This window comes from Boleophthalmus pectinirostris, unplaced genomic scaffold (genome assembly GCF_026225935.1).
Source record: "Boleophthalmus pectinirostris isolate CB_2022bp ecotype Guang Dong unplaced genomic scaffold, ASM2622593v1 HiC_scaffold_18, whole genome shotgun sequence".
In the NCBI taxonomy this organism is placed as follows: Eukaryota; Metazoa; Chordata; class Actinopteri; order Gobiiformes; family Gobiidae; genus Boleophthalmus; species Boleophthalmus pectinirostris.
The window spans coordinates 15,380,815-15,406,407 of NW_026571133.1; the positions used below are offsets into that span (position 1 = coordinate 15,380,815).

Here is a 25,593-nt window from a genome sequence, read left to right on the forward strand (position 1 = left end):
CCATGTGGATCCACTGACCAAACTTTCACAACTACTCATCCATCCATATGTGAGTAAAAGAGAGAGAGAGAGAGAGATAGGGAGGGTGGGAGAAGGCGAGAGCAGGAGTGAGAGAGGGGGAGAATGGGTGAGAGAGAAAGAGGGAGAGAGAAAGGTGGAGAGAGTGGGGGAGAGAGGGAGGAATAGAGAGAAAGGTAGAGAGAGTGGGAGAGGGAGAGAAATAGAGGGACAGAGAGAGACAGGAGAGAACGGAAGCGCCTCATTATCCCTGGTTAGTTTGTGCAGTGATACTGAGACTACATTGTTATGTAACAAGAGGAACAGAAGGTGTTGGTTTCACAGAAGCAACATAGCGGACACTGCATCTAGTCTATGTACAATAGCATAGATGCTTATCAAGCTAATTTGGCTGGGAATCAACAAGTGTGCAATATAACCACAGGATGACAAGATTACAGCATTAACTTATGAGCAAAATTACATACATACATCTGATGTTGGATCCAAGGTTACCACAATTTCTGTCTTGTTTTTTGCTGAATTGTTATTTCATTATTCACAAGCTGGTCCCTTGCTGTTACACCTGGTTTAGGTCTTTATATAATCTTGGAAATACTTAGATTCCATGACCTTTCTCTGAATGTGCATTACATTTTTTTTTGCTTTTATTCAGTTACATGTGTTTTATTGCACAAAAATACTTGGACAACCTGACATTCTTACTGTGAGCAGGATTGCCTTTCCGCAGATCTGACATCTAACTTGGCTTGTTATTGTCACCTTAATGTTTCCATAGTGATACTTATGTTGCATACCATACTGTGGAACATCCCAAAACCATCTCCAATACAGAAAAGCAGGTAGTGGACCCTATATAGTGCACCTTTTAAATATTTCACAAACTTTGTGTTCATATCCTTGAATTGTCTCTTTTAAGTCCCTCACAAGGCCAGTGTGTTCCAGCTTGTACTTGAGTGTCATTATCTGTAAAGCCTAAGTGGGTTGCATTTGATTAAAACAGGAAGACAGCAAGCCTGTTTGAAGGTTACCCTGTCTTTTTCTGTCATTCTGGTGGGCCCCTTGCACAACATGTTTGCCCTCTCTACTCCATTAGCCTAGATTAGTGGCCCTCTCTTCCTCAGAGCTGCAGAGATGGGCCAGAGGATCGATTTCGTGCTGGTGTGAACTATTGATAAGAGGATCATCTAACCTGCACACAATCATTCATTTGAAAAAACAAACAAAAAAACCCCACACAGACACAATTGCGGTTTTGACGTTAGGGTAATTACATTAAATGGTAAATGGCCTTTTCTACAGTCAGGGTGTCAGATACCCTTGGAAACCATAAATAATGAAACTAACTAGTCTGGTCTATCATATGGGAGAAAATGGCATTAAAGCTCAGAAGAATATAATGGACCCAACTTTTATCGGAAACGGTTAGGTTATACAATCCTGAATCTGGAAAGCAATTTGTTTTATCCAGTATGACTCGAGCAATGGTGTCATGATAAAAATAATTTGTTGATTTGCTGTAGGCATTGAACCACATTAGCCCAATATTACAGTTCTGAAGAGAATTTGTTTTTCAGAATTTTTATTTTTGTTTGTTAAATGGACTATGTATTATTTGCTCATCTTTTGTTGTGTCAGAAACCGTATCCAGTAAAATACAAGAACAAACTTTAAAATCTTAATCTTCTGTTCTCTGTTCCCACTGTAATTAAGGGTGGTCTCTATCCAACTACTTGTTGGTTGCATGTTTGCCTCGCCCTGAGCCTCCCGTTGCTGAGCAGATGAGTCTATCGGTCTGAGAAACTGTGCTCTTTGTCCTGAGGCAGTGTCTGTCTTCATCATGTGGTGAAGAAAATGATGAGACAACGCTGCTTGCTGGTAGGCCTGTTACAATAATTACAATATCGACTTATATTTTTCCAGCTTCCATATTTTGAATTATATTTTTGAGCTCAGTTGATAGTTTTCAGCTTGGACTGTGATGATGGCATACTCCCAGATGGGGGCAAGAGCCAGTTTTTCCAATTAATTACATTGTACAATTGTACTTTTCTATGAAATATCCAAAAGGTAAACAAATATGATACTTAATCATTTCTATTCTTAACTAGACCCTTGAACTTGCTATATCTTACATCTAACATCTTTTTTTTATTTATTTGAACAATTTTATTTTTAGCTTCCCCCACATCTGTATTAAATATAGGCCTATAGGATGTTGTAATGTCATCTGAAACCCAGTAGTGTTTATCATGAGTAAATTTTCTTTGCAAAAGTGGAGCGTTTTTAGCCATTTGAAGTGTTGGATAAATAGCTTGTATGGCTAAATATAAGTTTATTCTGCCATTGATTTGTTGCAGCTCAGGCCTAGTTTCAGTATTATCATTTATCGCAATATTTCTATGTAGCGATATATCATGCTTCAGAATTTGTTATTGTGACAAGCCTACATGCTGTTTACATCTGTGCTTCGTGCTAAGGCTGAACGCTTCATTGAAATACATGATTCCTGAATTGCCTTAGTTGCTTATTTGATGCAGTTGGGCCTTGGTTTTATTTGCATTCCTACAATCTTCACCACAAAACCACTGCTTATCTAAATTGGTATGTAAATATGTAGAAGTTGCTGCTGACAAACTCGAGTGTAATCATCTGAAGTATTGCGTCTGGATGTTTTTGTAGCCCACAATCAGATTGACGTATTAGACCGCACAGTATGAGTGAGAAGTGTAAAACATGTCATCAAACTGAAACTGTATAAAAATCCTTTTTGGTTTAATAGAAGTTCATTTGAATTTAGTTTGACGGATTTTATTTTATTTTTAATTCAATTTTTATTGATTTTAATATTATACAAAACATGCCGAAGTCCAGGAAGAGTGTGCAAAATGACATTGCTTAGTTTGAGTTTTTTTTTTCCTTAAAATCATTTGGAAGCTTATTATGGTTGGGTTATGGATCATGTATTCTACAAATCTTCATTTTTATGCTGCTTACAAACAAGCCATATTTTTGTTCAGTGAGAGGCAATACAACTATGCCCCAAACTAATCAGTGACTTTAGATGCAATTTACAGCAATGCAGTTTTTACCATTTCCAGGCAAACACCATAAAACGAGTCATCATTTTTAGCGCAGCTTGAGCTCTGTAGTGTCCCATTAGTACTGCTCCCTGCTGCACAGTGAGGACACGTGCACAGAAGAGCGCAGAGGGAGGATGCACTCAAAGAGCCTTTGTGTAAGGGGCAGGACTGGCCCAGAGGCAGAGCTGGAACAACCTCGAGCTCCGTAAGACTAGGGTCAGACGGGACCGAGCTGTTGGCATCCGAAGAGTGTCAGAGGGTTTAAAGGTCCTATATTATGCAAAACTCCCTTGATTCAGCCTTTTATATCATACATGTACAACCAAGACATCCCTGAAGTTATGTTTGGATTCACTTGCACTCTCGGGATGTAGTCCTTTAGTTGGTTCATTAGTCCATGGTGTTTTAGTTTTGCTTAATATTTTATCAGCAGAAAGGTGAAAGCATGGAGAGAGTTACTTTGAGTTTTGGAAGTGAATGGATAGTCTAATCTGCTTTTTCATTTAAAAATCCTATGTATATAATATTGTTACTTCAACATAATCATACCCAGAGTTGTGTTTTGTTTCATTCACACATGTTTCTGTTTACAATATGGGTGTAGTTGTTTGTGTGTTAAATCTTAATACTTTGGAAAGCTTTTGCCTAGTCATTTATCAATGGGCAGGGCATGTATTTAGCCCTACTGTGCACACTTGAGTAGTCCTCTAGTTAGTTGAGTCTCTCTCCCTCTCTCTCTTCTTCTCAAAATGCTTGGATCCCCACCAATGTAAATCAGCAAGTGTTAATCCATGAAGCTTCTCTGTGTTTTTCAAGTCCATTCTCCTTGACATTGGTATTATATGTCTATTTTGTAACACACTCAGATAATGTTTTATAGGTTTAATGGCCAAAAAGCATCTTTTACTGTGAAAATGTAGTCACTGATGTAAGACTAAGAGAAACATGTAACTTCTACAGATTTAAATAAGGATCACCTTTCAGTATAGTTTTTTTTGCAGCCTGCAGCCCTGTAGGAAGGTGACATTTTTGGGGCCTTTGAAGTCCATGGAGGGTCATGCGGGACAGTGGTGCTTTGATTTGTAATGGACACCATAAAAGTGGGGAAACTCCCTCTGGTCCACTCTGATCTCTGCTCACACCTGAGGGGCCAGAACATAACGCTGTCACAACCAAACAGAGTCTACAGACATGATCTACAGACACACGCACCTGGGGTAGTTCAAATTTCACCTTTAAGACAAACCACAGAAAAGGTATGATGATAAAATTATACTATTTATAGATGTTTTATAGCTTAGTCAAGCTGAAGAAAAGACAGGAGGCGACTGCTGAGTTGAAGTTCTCTTTGTTCATTACAAGGACAAATAGTGAGCACACCAGAGGGACAGCTCATGCTAGATATATTTCAAGATGAAGTTCATATTGAGCTGGTTCCTTCTGAAATGGAAGGGATTGTGAATATAAGACCAGAGAAAGGTTCATAGAAGTTAATTAAATATATATGACTGTCTAGCAGTTAGACTTAGATGATTAGGTAACAATTAAAGAAAATATCTAGCATTGAATTAAATTCAACTTTATGAACTGCACAGATTCTATTGACCAAAGAGGTTTTTTTTGCTTTTTTATTTTATATTTGAATCATTAAAAATGTCTCCAGTTCAATAAAGTATTCAAGTATTCAGACTTTCACTAATGTAACCACAGCCTTGCATACCAATGTTTTTTGTAGTTTGCATTATCTGTTTTTATCTCAGGGACAACAAATGTATTTAAATCTATTTAACCCATATATAACTCCCTCATAAACCCTTGACATGTTGCTGAAATCCTAAAATTTCAGGTGCATGTGTGGCAGAACTTTTATTTTATTTTATATACTACCGGTATCCACTTTGCTCACCTGTTCATGCAATCCCTGTATTTCTAAATGTGCATGGTCTCTCTCTCTCTCTGACTGAGTGAGATTTATAATTTATTGAATATCATAGTGTTTTCCCTTTAAAATACTGATTGCATGTTAGTAACAAACAGTCTCATAACCCATTCACTTTCTTGGTCACAGGAAGCCCGTTATAGCACTGCAGTATTGGATAACTGTTACATAATTAAGTCTGTTAACAATGACTTTATCACTGATCTTCCTCATGTTTCTTTCACTCATGTCCTGCAGCAGAGTAGTGTATTTTTGGACTGTTGTGATTCTCATATGAGCAGGAAATTTACTGCCTAATCACTGTTTGATTTTAGAGATTTAAGAGACTTCCATCTTTGTTCAACTTTTCCCTTTGTGTCTTTGCCTGTGTCACTTTTTTTGACAGTCAATTCAAGGCTTAGAGTAGACGTACAGTGGGAGAAGCTGGTGTTTGATGTTGAGACTATTTTAAAATGGGTTTTGAAAAAGGTTATTTCATTGCAATTATGTAAAGTTTGCTCATAATTTTAGGAAGTGCTGTCTCTAACTATTGATAAAGATTACATGAAAGGAAAAAAACTGAACCTTTCCTGAATATTTTAGAATGATTTACCAGAACTAGTATAAGAGTACATGGTAATAAGTATAATGAAACTCTGTGGATTGAAAATTACATAATGAATGAATGGACTAGTTACTACACCATTCTTGCTTTGGGCTATTAAAAAAAAGAAAAAAAAAAAGAAAAGAAATACAATGAAACTAAAGGGACCTAAGTATATGTCAACGCCTACAATCTTCAGTCTTATAGCTTGAATCTTTTTCCATTTACCTTTGACAAGATACATTTACTGCCACTCTCCACCAGTTAAAATAGACATCATCAAAGTATAGTTAAATCTGCAGCTCATTCTTCACTATATCCATCCCCTTTCTCTGTTTGCATCTCGGTAATGCTCCTGCCGGCAGTCATCTAGCTGATTTCATGGCTTTTTACTCAAACACAAAGACTTTATTCTGACTGTTCGCCTCCAATCCTCCTTCTTTACTCTCTCTCCTTCCTCTCGCCTCCTCTTCACATCAGCTGCCCCAAGACCCAACATAACGCCACATTTTCCATTGTATTACCTCATGCTTCTCACAGTGTTAGAAAACGACAAAGAATAAACCAAAAAGACAGCATATAGTTGCGTTATTAGCATGTAAAATTAAGCTTGGTGTCTCGTTCTTGGCTGAGGCTTTGAAGTTTGTCCAAAACGCACTTGGGGAGAAGAGTGGGGGTGGGTGGAAAATGTAGGTCATACAATAGAAGACAATTCAAAGATGCTGATAGAGCACAGACGTTCTCACAATGAGGTTTGAAACTAAAAGCACTTTTTTTTTTTTAAAGCTGTTTCTGGTTAGAAGGGGACAAAAAAATTATGCCTCAACATTCTGCTTATTTTGCAAGTTCAAAAAGCTTTATTGACAATATTGTAAAGAAAAAATTGCATTTGCAGCTTTGCTGTGAGTGAGCTTATCTCTCTCTTCACAGATCTGACCTGTAACTTGGCTCAGTAGTGTCACTTGTGTACATGGAGATGGATAAGCTTAATACCATATTGTGGAACATTACATGCAAAATAATAACATTTCCATGGAGATAAGCAAGTGGTGGAAAATCTCCACCACATCAGGAAAATGACATAGTGCGTCTTAAGTAAGTCTTAACAGATAATATCTTAAATATATTTTTGCAATAAGTCAAATATTGCATATTTTCTTCTCTTGTATATTGATCATTTTCTGTATCACCCATCCATATCACCTCAGAGAAGGTGGGTGAAGTGCCTTGCCCATGGACACAACCACATCATCCCCAGATGGTTGGGCACTACTGCAGACTGGAGAATCTTCCATGTTGCTTTGAGTTAGCTGGTAACATTAGCTTTAGTCAGTAGCAGCAGAGGCAGTTATGTAGTTTGCCGATGCAGCTTTTCACAGTCGTTGTATTTGCCAGCTGCCGTGGTCTGAACTCACGTCACATGAATCTCTTTGTTTTGGTTTAGAGCGGACATAAAACCCGACTCTGTTACATTGAGACAAAGGCTGATTATAACCCACAAACCACTCACTGCGTGCGAGGCTCCAATACATTTATTTATCTGCAGTATTATTTTATTATTTGTTTCTCAAACTGTGGTACAGGGACTAATGGATTTATTCCTACATCTTGCATAGAGTTTATTCAGTCCTGGTGTAGACTTGACTTGTAGCCACACGTCCAGGATATTCCTGCTTTGAATCTGTTCACTTCTGTATTTTGAGGCAGGATTGATTTAGCCCCATTTTAATTCTTTGTTTTGATTTTTTATTTATTTTTTGTTCATTATTTTGAATGCATTTTTATTAATATATTTTCTTTGTGGTTTAAAACTATTATGTTGCCACTGTGTTTATTGGTCCTATTTGGAAAGCCAAATATTTTTGCAGCAGAAAAGTATATTAACAGCAGCTGTAGGATATTGAAAATGGATCTAAAAACAAACAGATATTGAAGCTCAAGAATATCAATATGCTAAAAATATATATTAAGATACAGTAGAGTAAAGAACTACATATTGATACAAAACAGTTATGTACTATAATAGAAAACTGTATAGAGTGGTTTAGTTTGTCTTGTTTAGCTTTGCCTTGCCTATGCATATTTATCACTGCCTCATTAGATTTACATGCTGTAGCCACTGGGGTCTTCTGACACACTTCCTCCTCAGAAGTGGGCTACAGAATAAACATGTTGCCAGGCAGAGATGCCCAAAGACTGTAGAGACTGAAGTGACCCACTGAACTCAAATCACATCCACTGAGCAATTTGTCTTACTCGATCATAATGAAACAGATCAGTGCATGTTACATTTGTAGTAAGGTTTCATTGACCTATTTTTGCCCTAAGCAAACAAAACGATACAGTAGAATAGCTTGCCCTAGCTCATTAGTTTTGCATATTGTTATTAAAGGGCTTTATTACAGTATTTTATGTCATTTTATGTCATAATATTGTTTCCTCACCACCTGAAGTTTTGTTTTAATTCATTCACACTCTACACACATAAATCCTGAAGCTCTTTTCATAAATTGAGAACACTCTGTTCCACCTTGTGATGTCATGTGGAAATAGAGTAAGTGCTCCATTTGTTTTTAAACTCCATACACTTTCACTATAATCATTTGAATAATTTCAGCCCTTCATTGCCAATCTCAACTGAACAACAGGTAAAAAGTTAGCTGTTGAAAACTACTGCTTCATGACACCAGCCGGAGCAGAGCATTTTGAGCTTTCGAGATGTAGACAGACTAATAATAAAGGATTACTCAAAATGCATGTGAATGAAACAAAACACAACTTCAGGTTGGTTTTTGAGGATGTAACAGCATTCAAACATGGCTTAAAGCTCACAAGAATCTATTTTGTGTAAATATGACTTTAAACCATTTACGATTTCATAAAACAGAAGAGAGGATAACCAAGTGGGTGGATCAAGTATTTGGTGGATTTCTAAACTTTATTTTTTGTTGTTGTAATTGACTCGTATTAACAAGAGCATATGTGTATAATAACCAACTTGATTTCACTTGAGACAAATAAAAAGGAATAATCTCATTCGGCTGTGAGGTGGAAGTTATTTTCCAGCTGTAGTTTTGGTGATTTGCTGTGTTATAAATTGTTCACTTGAGGGAAAAAATAAAATTAGGTGAATCTAAAGAAAGATTTGGAAAATAAAAGTTAGCTTGATGTTTAAAATGAAAATATTGTCAATAATTAACTGCAACAACTATTACTTTATGGTCATTGAGATTTTTTAAGTTTTCTAAGCCAAATTAAGATCACTTTGCATAGTCCATGGTTGTCATGACAATGGTGTCAGTTGCTAATTAATGAAGTCCTCATTGGGCTCCTGGTGTGTTTTTAATTAGACGACCAGTGACCCGATGTGCACAGATCCAGGTCACCCCGTCATACATGCACAATTCTGCAGCATGTGGAGCAGCAATCGCATGAACGGTAGTGTATAAAAGAGAGTGGATGATATTAGTCTAGTATCCACTGAAAATACTTTGCTTTTCAAAAGCCAGCTTGTTGAGGATTATAATTGGATAACACCAGTATGCAAACAATAAAACAATAAAAATGCTTTTCTTGGTGGAGTGTGTTATCGCTTTGTTTGGAAAGTTTCACAGGATGGCATTAATCTATCGCAATCATCATGGAGAACAAATCGGGGTCTGTGGAGAGGCAACCATGCTCATGGTGAGAATGTCTATTTTTCTAGGTATTTTTGAGCAATAAAACCACCTGTAAGTGAATACATGTAAGGTAGAGCTGTTTAATGCCATATTGTGGAACATTCGAAGCAGAGCAATGACAAATGTGACGGACTAACAACCAAAAAGTTACATAGTGCACCTGTAATGTAACTTGTCTAGATACAAATTTATACAGAGAACCAACATCGGCTAAAGAATAGGACTCTAATCGAAATGTGTGTTAAATGACAGAATATATTAAATCAAACATATAGTGAAATTACCATACCAGTGTTAGTACCAGAGTCTGAGTGTACACAGCCTGTCCATGTGGTGTTCAGTGGGAATGTGTTTTGTACAGAGCAGTCGTCTTCTGCAGCTGATGGATGGAGGCGCTTGGTCTCCGTCACAGATGATGAATGAGAGAGAGCAAACAGATGGAGGCTGCGAGAAAAGAGGAGAGACTACAACCTTGAGAGGGAGCGAAGGAGGGGAGGAGAGGAGCAAGTGATGGAGCGAAAGTGGGGGAAATTGTCTATTGAATTTGATCCATCCTTCATTGCTTCAAGAATCTATAATATGTACATTTAAAGTAAGAGTTGCCAATCAAGAAGCTAAAAGGCAGACTAAAATGGATAGATAAGGCAGATCATTGCTTTAAAAGGAGTGAAACAAGACATTAACTTTAATTGAAGCCTTATATCTGCAGTAGACAACAGTGTACTCAATCTATCTAACCACAGACAGTAACCACAGTCACAAGTGAGAAAACAATGTTATTCAAGCTTTGACTATTTGTTTTAACAACATAAAAACATGCCATGCACAGCTATCAACTATTCTCTGTAATTCTTTTTGAGAAATGTGAGTTTTCAAAAGATTTATATTATTTGTTGGATATTGCGTATTTGTTAAGAATAGTATAACAACATAATATCATTTTTAAGCAATAGCAAGAAAATGGCACACATCTTTCTTCCAGACTTGCTATCATCCATCAATTGACAAGTTTGTGAAGAACTTTGAGAAAAGCAGATGAGTTGCAAAGTTCTATTTAGTGTCTTTTTGAAGAGCTTATCTTGACAGATGAAGATTTTCGACCAATTGGGAATCATTTTACGATCTAGAAGAATTATTTTTAAACCTTTTTACTTTTTACTTCTACTTGACAATTATATTATTGGCCTTTGGAGAAAAGCATGGTTCTTTGTTTTATGTCCAGGGGTCTCAGTCCACACTCTTGTCTTGCTGGGCGGTGCCTCTCTGCTGCTGCTGCCTTTTCCTCTGAGCATTTCCTTTATAGCGGCTCGGTACAGCCTCCCGCACACTTACCACACAATAACACACGCACACACACACACACAATAATAATAATTATACTACACATGCTTCAGTTTTACTACACAATGGGGATGAAACAGAGCAAGGTGTTTCCTGTGACCTGAGCCACTGCTGCGTCGGCACAAAACTCACTGACTACATCTCCAGTCACTCGGGGGATAAATCAAACCATTAAAATAATATTGTTTTTTTTATTATTAATTTTGAATAGTTTACTGGACTACATCTTTATCCAATTGTGGAACATTTTAGCAGATTTAAGATTTGGGGAAAAAAAAAAAAATCACATTTTTCTCACAAGTAAGACATGTCCAGAAAAAATAACAAAAAGACTTCAACTTACAAACTAATACAAGCATCACATAACATAACATGTTTGTAAAGACCTAAACAGTTTTTATGCAGAATATGATTCTGCTGTTTAGGAGGAAATTGTGGTACTTCAAAAATTGCAGCCTCAAAAGAGAACAGTTTCTTATTATACAGGTTGGCATATTACAACATATGTCTATGAATTCTATGTAGCAGACCCTTAGTTGCTAGACTCCAAGTTATAAATAAAAGTATCTCTCTCATGTTATTAACATTTGAGTAAGTCCACGTAGCATTAGCTTCTTTTCCCAGGAACTAAAAAACCTAGCAGTAGCATCAACAGTACACTATGAACTCTGTCTAGTTTTATGATCTCCTTTGTAAGCCATGTCATATGTCTACTTGTAAAATGTGTTAATCTTGCTTTGAGCATAGGTCCTCCTTAGTCACACATCTAAAGTGATTCGCCTCTTGCCTTTCAGCAGCTAAATGTGTGAACACGAGTGGAAAGTGCAGTGTTTAAATCTGTGATAGTTATGCCTTATTTATGCCTGGCCCATGGTTTATTGATGTGCCTTTAGAGCATTTGCAAAGGGATTGAATATTGGATTAAAAGCAGAGGATGGTTTATTTATGAGTTGTGAGATATTTTGGACAACTCGAGGCCACAGGAATCCCTCTCAAATGTGAATTTATGCAGCGTAAAATGAGCTGTTGTGGAAGTGTGAAGGTTTTTTTGTGTCTGTTTTTGAAGACATGAATAAAAGCCAATATAATCAAAATCTTGTGCCAGTCTCAGTGCTTCGTAACAACACTGTATTTACTTAAAAAGCAAACAAAAAAGTGCCACATATGCCTCACAGTTAATCATGATGGTGCACCAACATTAATACTGGTATTGGGACAATTAATTTGTGTTTAAAAGTTTAAAAGTACAATTACTGGACACTATGGAAGCTCTAAACATCCCATATTATTTGTATATGGGTCCTTACAATGGTGTTGTAGAGTTATTGATTAAAAAAATTGCACATTTTGATCAACTTGATAGACTGTTTCTAGTGTTTTAAGGAAGGTGTTTGTTGTGGTAGCCTGATTCATCAGCCAGTTTCACTTCATAGAAACCTGGCCTTGCAGTGTTAGAATTTGTTTGCTCAACGGTAGGCAGGTTTTTTATCATTTAACCAATTGTTGCTATTTGGTAGTCATGTATGTAACGCGCCACTAATGGGTATATTAAGCTTTTCCCAAATCCCATAGGAAGAGCAATAACGTCTTTCCCCTTGATGAAATTCATCAAACATTCTCTTTGTTTCAGCTTTAAATCCTCGATGTCAGGAATTGTTGACAACACAGAATATATGGCTCTTCGCTGATTGGCTGGTGCCCGAACTTGCATTTCCGAGGTTTTTGTGAAGTTTTGATTCCTGACCTAGTTGCTGGAGAGAAATTAAAATGAGCAGAGGCACTAGGTGGCGCCAGCCTGCCTAGTTGTTTGGTATTGGTTGGTTAAAAAGTGTGGATTGTTCATTTCTTGTTTCATTGTTTTTTTCCCCCAATCTTAGAATATTTCCTCAAATTTACAGTTTACAATAGAAATAATGACTGTGTATAGACCAAAAATCAATCCCCTATAACCTGGGTCTGATGCATAGTTTTAATGTCCTGTTCATCTCTTTGTCCTGTAGGTGGTGCAGTTCCCTGTGATGGAGAAGATGAAGCGGTTTAAGAAGCGCTTGTCGTTAACGCTTCGTTCAAGTCAAACCATCGATGAGTCTCTGTCAGAGCTGGCCGAACAGATGACCATAGAGGACGGAGGCACCATGGACAATGGTACGACTCAGTAATATTGCAATTGTGATGTTCAGTTTCCTATATTTTTCCCAAATCCAGTTTTAAATTCACAGGAAATGTTATTATCTGCTAAACTAATACTAAAATCAAATACCTTTCACAAGGTTAGTAGACTTTGTGATAGAGAAACAGTAAGATTTAATTATATTATATATAGTAAGATATTATATTGCACTTTTGATTAGGTACCAGTGTTGGGGAGTAACAGATTTCATGTACCGGCATTACATAATCAGAGTACAAATCATGAGTAACTGTATTCAGTTACAGTTACTGTTTCAATGAGAGGTAATTGGATTACAGTTACTTTGTTGAAATAAATGGTATTTTCCTGTTTTCACATTTTGGGCTAAACCAGGACTAAAACCAGGATTAAAACCAGGATTAAAACCAGGATTAAAACCAGGATTAAAACCAGGATTAAAACCAGGACTAAACCAGGACTAAACCAGGACTAAACCAGGACTAAACCAGGACTAAACCAGGACTAAACCAGGACTAAACCAGGGCTAAACCAGGGCTAAACAATATCATACCTAACAGTGGGGTGGACATAATTGAAGGCAGCAGTGATCTCATATAAAAATAATTTCTCTATCAATAATATATTTAAGGAAAGATTGGTCTTTTTATTTTCTTTTAGCAGATAAAACTTTTTATGTTAAGATATCGTAGTCTTTGCGACTCTACAGCAAACAAGTACCTCTTCATGGAGACTTGGGCTCAACAGACAATTTGAAGAGAACACAAATTTTCAGGGTGTGGTTGCTACATTCGTGTAGTTTTAAAAAGCATGACAATATCAGGTAATTCAAAGTATTCAGAGTACGTTACTTACTTTAACAGGTGATACTGTTTGGGGCCAACAGTTCCCTCACTAATGTGGGATTCCTCAAAAATTATGTTCGTCCCACAGTCACCAACCTTGGCGCCATCTTAGACAGTGATTTTAAATTTGATAAACAGATTAACAATGTTTTAAAATCAAGTTTTTATCATTTGTGACTTTTTTTATCTTTTAAACTATTTGAACAAGTTATGCACGCTTTTATTTCATCACGCCTGGACTACTGTAATGCACTTTATTCCGGCATTTCGCAAAACGCACTTTATCGACTACAGTTAGTCCAAAACTCTGCAGCGCGACTTTTAACAGGAACAAAAAGGAGAGAACACATAACCCCAATCCTTGCATCTTTGCACTGGCTTCCTGTTAATTTTAGAATTGATTTTAAGATTTTATTGTTTGTTTTTAAAGCTTTGAATGGACTGGCTCCACAGTACATCTCGGACCTCATCCAAATTTATACCCCTGCGCGAGCTCTGAGGTCCGAGGTCCAGCTCCAGCTCAGGGTGCCTAAAACGAGACTTAAAACCAGAGGGGACAGGGCTTTCTCTGTGGTCGGCCCTAAACTCTGGAACGATCTGCTCCTTCACGTTCGAGCAGCACCCACAGTGGAGAGTTTTAAATCTCGTCTGAAGACCCACTTTTATTCTCTGGCTTTTAACACCGCGTGAGTTGTGTGGTCCTCTGTGTCTTTTATTTATTTTTAAATAAAAGACTAGTATTATTTTAGAGGTTTACTTTATCATCATATTGTTGTTATTTTTTATGTATTTGTGCAGCACTTTGGAAACAGTTTGTTTGTGAAATGTGCTATAGAAATAAAGTAGATTGGATTGTATTGGATTTAAGTAATTTAATGGATTACATTACAAACTACATTTTGGGGTATGTAATCTGTAATCTGTAGGGGAATACGTTTTAAAAGTAACCTTCCCAACACTGTTAGGTACACATAGGGCTTTGCAATTAGATTAATTTTTATGAAGATTGAGACTGAATCAATTCTAAGTGTCAATGATCAGCCTGGGCCTTTTAAATTGAAATCTACTGTCAATCTTCTGTCAATAAAAAGCATGTGGTTCATAGGTCTGTCACAATAACACATTTTGATTCACCATATATTGTCACAGAGAAATATTACAATAAATGATCATATTGAAACTACATTAGGCCACAAATAAAGATTTAAACAAAGCAAAATAATCCTAGTCGACCATTAAAAAAAAAAAAAAGGCATTATCATTGAAACGCATGAGCTGCAAAGAATAAGTAGCAGAATGTACCAATAACTAGCCACAGAATACTAAATTCAACTCTCTACAGCTCAAATCTTATTGTATTACAACAAAAATAACAAAAATCTCCCCGCTTTTACAAAGAAAACGTACCCACGATAAATACTGAGGCCCAAAATAATAATATAATTCCAGATTTCATATATTGAACTATAAGGAAAAAAAGTAGTAATACATTCATTTTCCAATCTTATTACCGAAGGCTACACAGCTCCGGAGTGCTTAGTATTCCATCTGCGATTTAGTGGTCTTCTTGTAGTAAATATTTGTAGGCAATCCCTCACGGATGACACATAGCAAAGGAAATACCAGTAGTTTCTTGTTTTTTAGCATATCCTCTTCCTCTCCCCTCTTTCACTCACAAATGCGTAAGGGCTGTGATTGTGTCGGCTTCATCCCGTGGGGCTTTAAATAATGAAGTTGATAAAAACAGAGAGAGACTTGGACTGGAGTGAAGAGAGTGTGTGTTATGTAACTTATGGAGACACAGCCTTGAGACTTGTACAGTAGACTATTGAGCTGCTAGGTACAACCTCTGGCGTCATATTGTTGCTAAGGTATTTGTTTATTTATAGGTCTCACAACTTCTCAAGCTATTCTGACTGTGCAAAATGAACACATGCTTTTCTGTTTTAGCACTCTGAAAATGAACTGTGGGATTTATGAGCACACCTATATGCTCTTTTACACACTTTTGATTGATATAATAAAAACTACATTTTCTTAAAATGTTACTCTGATGGTTTCTTGCTGCATTTCTGTGAGCTACTATTGGCTAACCAAGGATGAACTATTCAACACACCCTTCAGTGTATTCATTCCTTTATTTACAACTGAGTATAGTTCTACATGTACTGAATAAATAATACGTCCAGCTAACAGTGCAGAACTTGATCATTGGTTGGCAAAGACATAGTAATGCATAGCAAACTTTTTTACCTTAAATTGTTAAGTCTTAAGACTGGCCACTGTCAGTCTAAGCAGACGAAGAGGGTACAGTCACATTGGATTTTTTTTAACCTTCATTGGATTATTTGACCTTCAAAAAAACGTTTTAACTATTCTTTCACTAGGTTTTTGTAATTCTCATTTACACTTTAAAGGAACTATTTGTAGCCTGCATGCTAAGTTACTACATTCACAACTTCAAATGTTTTGCCAGTACCTTAACCTGAATACAGAGCACTTGAGTGTTTTCCAGTGTAAGGAAAGGCCATGTCTCATGTGAAAACTCAGAACTGCTGCTGGGGTTTAGGTAGAGGATTCAGATCAGAGAGTCCTTTTAGGTTTTAACCAGCTGGATTTCAGCATTGAGAGACTCATGTGAGGCTTATTCTGCTTTCTGATTGGTCTTGAGAACCAAAGCACCAACTTATAGAAGTATATAAAAGTATTACATGTCAGCTCAGAAGCAACACTCAGGCACTTTTTGATGTAGGAACTTAGGCATCTTTTTGATGTAGGAACAACTCTGAAGTAGAAAGTTTTCCAATGTATTTTTTTCTAATGCATACATATTTAATTTATGAAGAGAGTAAAATTTGAGTGCTTTGCTACAAAATAAGAAGGTGCCCAGAGATCCAGACTGTCCATTATTGCGTGCAGGCAGAAAATGGTTTACTACAGCCTTTCCTGTTTCTGCTGCCAGCTTTATGTCCTGTGACCTTTTCAACTCAGCGCAGAGCCTCAAAAGACAGCGACAACTCTACACTCTGCATTAAAAATTCAAAGGTGTGAGAATGAAGGGCCTGTCTACTTTAAAAATAGCTCCTGTTAGTTTGAAATGTCAAAGACCAAGCAACAGCATTTTAACAACTCACAAATACTAGGAACTAGCTATGGACCTCTGAGATGCTACAGACATTTTACAACAAATGTGGCAGAAGACCTTCCAGTGGAAATACTTCAAGGGGATCGCCTGTCTCATCACTAACTGAAACAACAGCTCAAAGTAAGAGTGAGGTGTAGAAGAGGCTTTCCTCTTGTATCTCCAGAGCTCCCCGGATTCCCTTCGACGCTGTTGCTATGCTGCAGCTGCAGGGCACAGAGGAGTTTTTTGTCCAGAGGGCGATTACTCCCCTCAAACTGGCCACTGGATCCAATGACCCTATCTGACCAGTCCTCCTGTTTAACTTCACTAAGATCTTTGGCTGAGAGACAATGGTGACTGAGAAGCACAGTGAAAATGATGCTAAATTAGAATTTCCCTCAGGATCAATAAACTATTTATCATATAGTGTAAAAACTATGCCCTGTCAATACCACAAATTGTTAAGTAATAAAAAAAAAATATATATATATTTGTGGTCCTCAAATTATGGTGCAGGTTCCTGACAGCAGCACAAAGACTCATTATCAATCTTTGCTTCAATCTTTGGTGTTGGTTTTGCTTGAATTTTTCATATGTATGTATTAACTAGATTATATAGAAACTTTAAATAATAATAGTTGGTATAACATTACCTGCTATAGCTTTTTATGTTGTGTTTTCATTTTTTGAGCACTGAAATGATCAAAGGCTTTAAAAACAGAGAAGGCCTTCCTAAATAAGGATGTTAAATGTTTTGAGTGCTTGTGAATGAACAAATATACAGGACTACTCAAATGTGTGAACAAAACAAAACACAACTCTATATACTCGTCTGTATTTTACATTACAACATGGTTAAAAGTTAAAGCATTGATTTAGCAGATTATTACCTTGTTGAAGTGGTATCTATTACATGTTTATGAGGTGGTTCTTCTTTAGCACTGTTGACTTATGTTTAATTGTTTTGTTTCAGAGCCCTTCATGAGGAATGGCCGGCCCCCCACGTCCCACAGCATGCACTCCTTCCTGCACCAGTACACGGGCTCCTTTAAAAAACCTCCACTCAGACGACCTCACAGTGTCATCGGGGGATCTCTGGGCTCCTTCATGGCCATGCCCAGAAACGGCAGCCGATTAGGTAACATACAACACCCCCAAACTTTAGTGTTATATAAGTATATACACAAGATTTGAATCTATATTTCCTTATGTATCCAATCTAATATATAATAAAAAGACAAACCGTAAAGATGACCGTGCCTGTAGTATAAGAATCTACTTTAAAAAAAGACAAAAAAGGTCTGAGGCACTGTGTTGGAAATATTATAAAAGTCCTATATTGGTTACATAGGACAGGTCAACGCATCAGGGCATATGAAGAAGACAATAACTCTTACTTTAAATAAGAGTTTGAAAGCTTTGCGATCAGCTATGTGTTGACCAATTAGCATAAGAAAGAAGCATATTTAAACTCACAATATCTTAACCTTTGTACACTGCAAATGAACATAATCATGGACATTTGTGACCACATAGCTACTTTGCCACTGTCATGCCTTTATTTGAATTTCAAATCAATGAATGGGAAATTTACTTCCGGAACCTGAGCAGGCTTCAAGCAGAGCGGAACTGTCCTTTTGGTCCTCAAGCATGTCATCAATAATCCAATCAGAAAGGAAGAACCGGATCGGAAAGGAACAAAAAACAAATATAATATTTCTCTATCAGAGCAGATGACATTCACTTTATATGTTCTCATTTTACATCATCAGCAACCTGTTAAATGACATGATTTCAGTGATTATTTCTGACTCACTCCAGCCCAGCACACATGAAGCAGATGGTATCCGGGAGCAGACAGGAAGTGTGTCACTGCCTCCAAATTTCCTCGTTTTGGCAAATCCCATCTTTTTCGATCAGGCCTGCCCCTCGAGTGCCAGCCGATGTGCTTCAGTGACACGTGTGAGGGGCCACACGGAAACGCATGACATGATTTCTAGTGTGATCTGATTCATCCGACAGAACAAGAGAGAAAAATTACACAAAGAGAAACGAGTGATTAGTGAAATTACAGCACTTCCAGGGGTAAGAGGTGGAAAGAAGAATGATTCACTGAATGAGGTGGAGTAGAAGGTAGAAGTGTTCAACTGAGAAAGACTTGACCTCAAATTAGGGGGCTGCAAAAAGTGGTGCGGAAGTCAATATTAAAATGAATTCTTTATTACCCAGTAAAAGGAGGAAGTAGTCTACCTAGTTCTTAGCTTGAAGAAAAGAAAGAGAATATACTATATACTTCAACATATATATTCAACCTATATAATCTCACACACACCAAAAAATTCAACCCTATTTTTTGGTGTGTGTAAGATTTTTTTAAAATTATTTTTACCAAACAGTAGCTTTTAAGCAAACAAACCTGCACTTTAAGCTGCCTTGTATGAATGAAGCAACGTGAACTTCATTTTATCTTCTGATAAAATAACATGGCACAAACATTAAGTCTTGGTGTAGGTCAGTGTTTTTATGTGCATTGTCCCTGATAAATAGATGGCATGGAGGAAATAAGTATTTGCTGAAGGTTTGCCCACTGACAAATAAATGAACAGTCTATCATTTTAATGGTAGGTTTATTTTAACATTGAGCGGTAGAATATCAAAAAGAAAATCCTGAAAATCGCATTACAGAAAATATATTGATTGATTGCATTTCATTGTGTGAAATAAGTATTTAATCCCCTGCCAACCATTCAGAGTTCTGCCTCCCATAGACCAGTTAAACACTCCTAATCTATTCGTCACCTGAATTAGACTCCTGCTTTAACTAGTCACCTGTATAAAAGAGAGCTGTCAGAATCAATCAGTCAGTCAGACTCCAAACTCTGCAAGACGGGAAAGACCAAAGAGCTGTCAAAGGATGTCAGGGACAAAATTTTATACCTGCACAAGGCTGGAATGGGCTACAAAACCATAAGTAAGAAGCTGGGTGTTAAGGAGACATTTTTTGAACAATTGCACCAACAGTTAAGAAATACAAAATGACCATCAATCAACCTCGGTCGATAATTTGCCATTGTCACCTTTTATTACATGTAATTACTAATTATTTCAAGCTTTTCTGACACACACTTTTCTTTTTCCTGACACTATTTTTTTTACCTTTCTCATGAGTTTAACCCTAATCCTTGCTCTAATGACACTGCTGTTTCATAACCATTGTCGTAGACGTCCTAAGCAGATGGGAGCTTTACTAAAGAAGAGCTACTGTAATTTCACTTTAGTGTGGCAAAGTAGGGGCTGCCAATAGACCATGTCCTAATTAGAAAGCCTTGGATCTAAAAACAGGGCGCTCAAGTGGGACAGTGCGGATGGAAGTGTGAAGCCTTGTTAACAGCATGTCTCAAAATTAAACTGGAAACGGGAACAGTGGAAATGTCACGTTGCATCAAACAAATGATGTGGTGAACGTGGAGAATTACAGAATTGGCTCCAAAAAAAACATAATTATAATATAAATATAATTTAAATAATTTTTGCACTGAACATTTTATTTACATTAAATTTAAGCCTGAACAGGACTTGTGTGCATGTGATGAAGACAATACATCCAAAGAAGTATAGATTTACTTTCGATAATTAAAGGTACACTATGTGACTTTTTGGTTGGGGTCCATTTTATAGCTCAAATACCTAGAAAACAGGCTTTCTGACTGAGTGGGGTTGCCTCTTGTAACTTGGTCTGGTTTGGTCTCCATGAAGATAGAAAGTTTTAATATCATGTGGTGAAACATTCCAGACAAAGCAACAACATTTCCATGGAGACAAGCATTTGATGGACCTTTCATCAGAAAAGTTACACAATGCACCTTTAAACTTTGCGGGCAATACTGAAATAGTATAATTTCTCAATATAAGTATCCCAATAATGATATTCAGAAGATATTTGGCAATCCATCTGAAATGTGTGAAAACATGTCTTTAAATATTTTAATTGCAATGTAAGAATTAGAGTAGAAATTGCAGATGGAATTGTCTTCATTAGAAAGTCCCAACAGCTGCAATTAATATTAAATGCAGAGCTAAATCTCTGCCTCTATAGGGGTCTTCAACACGTATTGTGTATTTAGAAAACAATAATGAACATATTTCATATGAACAAAAGGAGGAAATAAAAAGATAAATAAAAGGTTATTAATTTAGCTGTAAAAGAGTCTTTGAGGAGTGGAAACTAGAGCAGATGAGATCACTTGGAGAGCAGGTAATGCAGGAATGTTGGACCAGTCGTTCAGATGGGCCACTGCCTAAGAAAACAGCAGAAATGGGGCAAGTGGAGAAGTCAATAGAATGGAAAATGGTTTGCAGTTTTTAAGAAATGTGTTTTGGAATCATTTTGATGCAACTTTACCTTTTACCTTTGAGAAGGAGGCTGGACGTTTTGACCTTGCATTAATAAAATGGTATTTTAATATAGTCTAGACTGCTTCCCTTTTCTGCTGTACTGCTGTACTGTTATGATAACACATTTTGAAGTGCATTATATTTCTCAAATAAATTTAGACAATAAACAGTACTGAATACTGAAACTAATTAATGCAGTGACGCGATAGCCCAAGAGCAGATTTAAATCACAAAAAAAAAATATTATAAATGTGCAATATTGTTAAAAAATCATGAGCTTCAATAGCAGAATGTACTTTTGTACTTGTAGTTTGTATTTGTAAAGAGTCATAGAAGCAATTAATTTGACCTTTTAAGTCTCAAATTTTATCATATAGACAAAAATAACCACACATTTTCCAGTAATGCAGAAACTGTTCCATCTTTCATATATTGAATGATACATCTAGCTGTACAATAAACCCATACTATACTATTTTCCCATTAATACAACACAGATCATATATTTGTTCATATATTTGTTTACTTGCTCTTTCCCAGATTGAGGAGACAGCAGTTTGCTCAATAACAACACTATTTTTTAATACACACAATATTCCTGATTCTATAGCTTTAAAGGTTTTGATGATTTTTCCACTTTCTCCTGGTATGAAAATTCCTGTGAAATTGCCCCTAGTTGAATGTGTATTCTCCATCAACAGCAGCTATATGGTATTTTAGGGAGTCTTTGTACCACTCCTCCTCTTTGCCTCCACATGTGATGAGAAGCGTGTGGTTGGAGATGACAGGGTGGATTTCTCCCTCATTAACTGTTTGTGTGAGACTGCGGTTGTGGCTCTTATTTGGGTTTTACAGCTGGGATTCTGCGCTTGGGACAGTTTTATGGTTCTGTGCAGAGGAAGTGGAGATCTGCCTCAGGGTTACCCTGGGTGGGCAGGGGTGCTTTCAGGGCACGTAGGAAATCGTAACTTGCAGAAATATTTTACATCTTAACTGCAATGTGTTGTTAAAGGTCCCATATTACACAAAATTGACTCTTATGAGCTTTAGCTCATGTTAGAATGTCGGTATCTCATATAAAACATACCTGGAGTTGTGTTTTATTTCATTTACACTTATAATAATAATAGTAATCCTTTATTATTACTCTGTCTACATCTCCAAAGCTCAAAATGCTCTGTTCCACCTTGTGATGTCATGTAGTAGCAGTTTTCAAGTTAACAGCTACCTTTTTATCTTTGAGTTCAGAAGAGATAGATAGTTCCAGGGCTGTAATCTTCCAGATGATTTTAATGAAGGTGTATGGAGTGTATGGAATGAAACTCCAGGTATTTTTTTGATGAGGAAACAGCATTATAACATACTGTATATCATAAAATTGCGCTATATGGCCCCTTTAACATGTAATAGAAAATTTGGTCTTGTTTTGTGTACATTTTCCCTCTTTTTTTTACACAAATAAGTAAAAGTTTCTAAATATTGTAATGCCTATTATGAAAGCTATAGATCATTTACGTCCTCTCTAACTGATATCCTCTCAAGAACTCCTTCATTGTAAACCAGAACAATCCTAATTGGAGGCGGAAATGGCATGAGTCACTGAATGAACACGCTGTAACTAAAAGCTGAATTGCTCTTTCGAAAACTACTCTTAAAAAGAAAATGTCAACTTGCAAAGTTCACCATCAAAATATCAAAACTCCAGCAGCTACAGTGGTCTTGCAACAGAAAAAAATATTATAAAAAAGGATATTATTTTGTGATTTAATAATAATACATTCAAATACATTTTATTTATATCTAGCACTTCTCAGGACACTCAAAGACGCTTCACAAAACAAATCTTAAAACTGTCAAAAGAACAATAAAATAATACAGGAATGATAAAAACTGTGAATTTTATATAGAAAAAAGTTTAAGTTTAAAAGCTATTCTAAAGAAATAATTCTAATAATTTCAGATATCGTGCATGAGAACCTGAAGATGGGCTCAGATGGAGAGAGTGACCAGGCCTCGGGAACCTCTTCAGACGAGGTCCAGTCTCCCACAGGAGTCTGTCTGAGGAACAGGATCCACCGACGTATTTCCATGGAGGTAACACATATTAATATTAAATAGCGTCTATATTATTACATCATTCATTAATCATTATATTTGACATTTTAAAGCCAAAATTAATAAGCCAACACTGGTTAGCTGGAAACTCAAATGTGAACAGTGTTGGGAAGTAACTGAATACATGTACCCAGAATATGTATTCAGAATACAAACTATGAGTAACTGTATTCTGGTACAGTTACTTTTTCATTTGCTGGTGTTTAGAATACAGTACCTTTCCTAAAACTAAAGGAATACATTTTAGTCATTCATCATACAATTTTGGCTTCTAACTGCATAGTATTAGTGAGGAAATTAGAAAACACAGCTCTTGTGGTGAGTGCATGTGTTATTTTTACTTTTCCAATTAGTGATGGGAATGCATAATAAACAGTGAAATAAATATAAAACTTTCTATGTTGTGTTTTTAGACCAATTTACATGCAACATGATGTAAAAATATTCAGAATAGAGTACTCTAATTGGACCTTGTATTGAAATATGTTACAAAATACATTTTAAAGCAGGTAACTAATTATATTTTTCAAAGTATTCTTCCCACCTCTGAATGTGAATGTCTTAAAAGGTAAAAAATATTATTATAAAGTAAATGTTTACATTCTTTCATTCTTATACATTCTTAGTAATGATTAAATGCTTACATGGCATATCCTCCTCGCGCCCTCTATATGTCTCTGCCTCCCCCTCATATTTGGACGTAGGAGGTAAAGAGGGGGCTGGATTAGCTGTTGGTTTGTAAATGCACTCATATGTCTGGAGCAGATTCTGATAATGTCCTTTGGGATTCTGCTGCTGCTGAGAAGAGACGCTCCATCATCAAAAACTTTTGCAAACACTGTCTACAACCTCAGCATCTTCACATGGAGGGAATGGGCTATTGGATAATCTAATACAGGATATGGGAAACTCACAGCCCATTTTCAGTATCACTTTAGATTTAATTATGCTATCAGTGGAACATTGAAAGAAGCATGCCATACAAACGCAATATGTTCTAAAGTAGGTTTGAGGAAGGAAACTCAATTTTAGGTGTTTTTGGTTGCTAAAAATACCCCCATAAATATGCATGTCACTGTGAGTGGCACACCTTTCCACAGATCTGACCCGAAACTGGAACATTCTAGGCAGAGCAATACCATCTCCATGGAGATGAGCAGGTGGCAGACCCTTCACCAGAAACGTTATATAATGCAAGTTTTGTTATGTAAAATGCAAAGTAGTTTAATAGTTGCCCGTATTGCTGCTGATGGGAGCTAAATGCTAACTTTACACAAGTACAAAAATAGTCAAATTCTCTAAATCAAATGGATCCAGCATTTAACTTAGGAATTTGAAAAAAAAGATGATGATGTTTTTATTACGTTTTACGCTTTGACTCTGAAATGCCAGTCTTTGTTTAAACTCCAAACCAAAATTCCCCCCCCCCGAAGCAATTCCAGTTTCTCGTTTGCACTCACTGAAAATTTAATATTGTCCAAAAGTAAAAGGCTAAAATTCTGCATTGTAAGAGAAAATAAATTGGCTGAGCTGCCCCAAGGATCCAGTAACTTCCACAAACTCAGCAAATCAAATGTGAAATAGAGAGAAATAGGCCAGCATTAGCTTTAACTGTGCTGTGCGTCATTGTAGCCATAATACATCATTGGGTTCACTGACTTTTGTTTGTTGTTTATTAGAATTTACGTTACCATTACAACTCACAAAGCAATTTATTGGACATGGAGAACAAATTAACATTTTACACACTAAAATCTATATGTAAGTGCATGATATTTGGTAGTAGAGATTATGGCTAAATTGTTATTATTATGACTGGATTAAAGCATTCCCAAAACTCTAGCTCTTGTGGGGTGTTTCTCATGTGCAATGATCAGAATTAAGAAGAGATACAAAAGGAACCGGCTTAGTAAGTATTTAATTAAGGGGTTAGGGGTCATTGTTAAAGTTAGACTATTCATTAAGTAGTTAGCATGCTAATATTCAATAATTCTAAATAAACTCTATTTTCCTTATGAATTAAATCTTTTTAATAGAGCCCGACCGATATGGATTTTGTTGTGGCCGATATGAAACCGATATAATGGGAGTTGGAGCTGCCAATAGCCGATATAATCACCGATATATTTAGTGATGTAAAAATTCACTGTAAATCTTGAATTGTTTAAAAAACTTAGGTTTGGCTCTAGTGGATTCTAAATTGGGTTTATTTAGGCAACATTTATTGTTATTCTGACTCTTTACGTCATATTTACATACAGTAGATTGGCCTAATGGCATTTTTGCATCACATTCTAGCTACTAGTGATGGGTATTCCAGT

At 36.5% G+C, this 25,593-nt stretch overlaps 1 protein-coding gene across 1 annotated transcript in view; it reads left to right on the forward strand.

Annotated features, from left to right (window-relative positions):
* cdk17 (cyclin-dependent kinase 17) overlaps positions 1–25,593 on the forward strand; it is a 48,245-nt gene that overhangs the window by 9,983 nt on the left and 12,669 nt on the right. The window contains exons 2-4 of the mRNA XM_020926222.2: positions 12,645–12,789; positions 17,736–17,900; positions 23,118–23,251. Coding sequence (XP_020781881.1) covers positions 12,663–12,789; positions 17,736–17,900; positions 23,118–23,251 — 426 coding nt within the window. The 5' untranslated portion in view covers positions 12,645–12,662. The remainder of the gene's footprint in view (positions 1–12,644; positions 12,790–17,735; positions 17,901–23,117; positions 23,252–25,593) is intronic.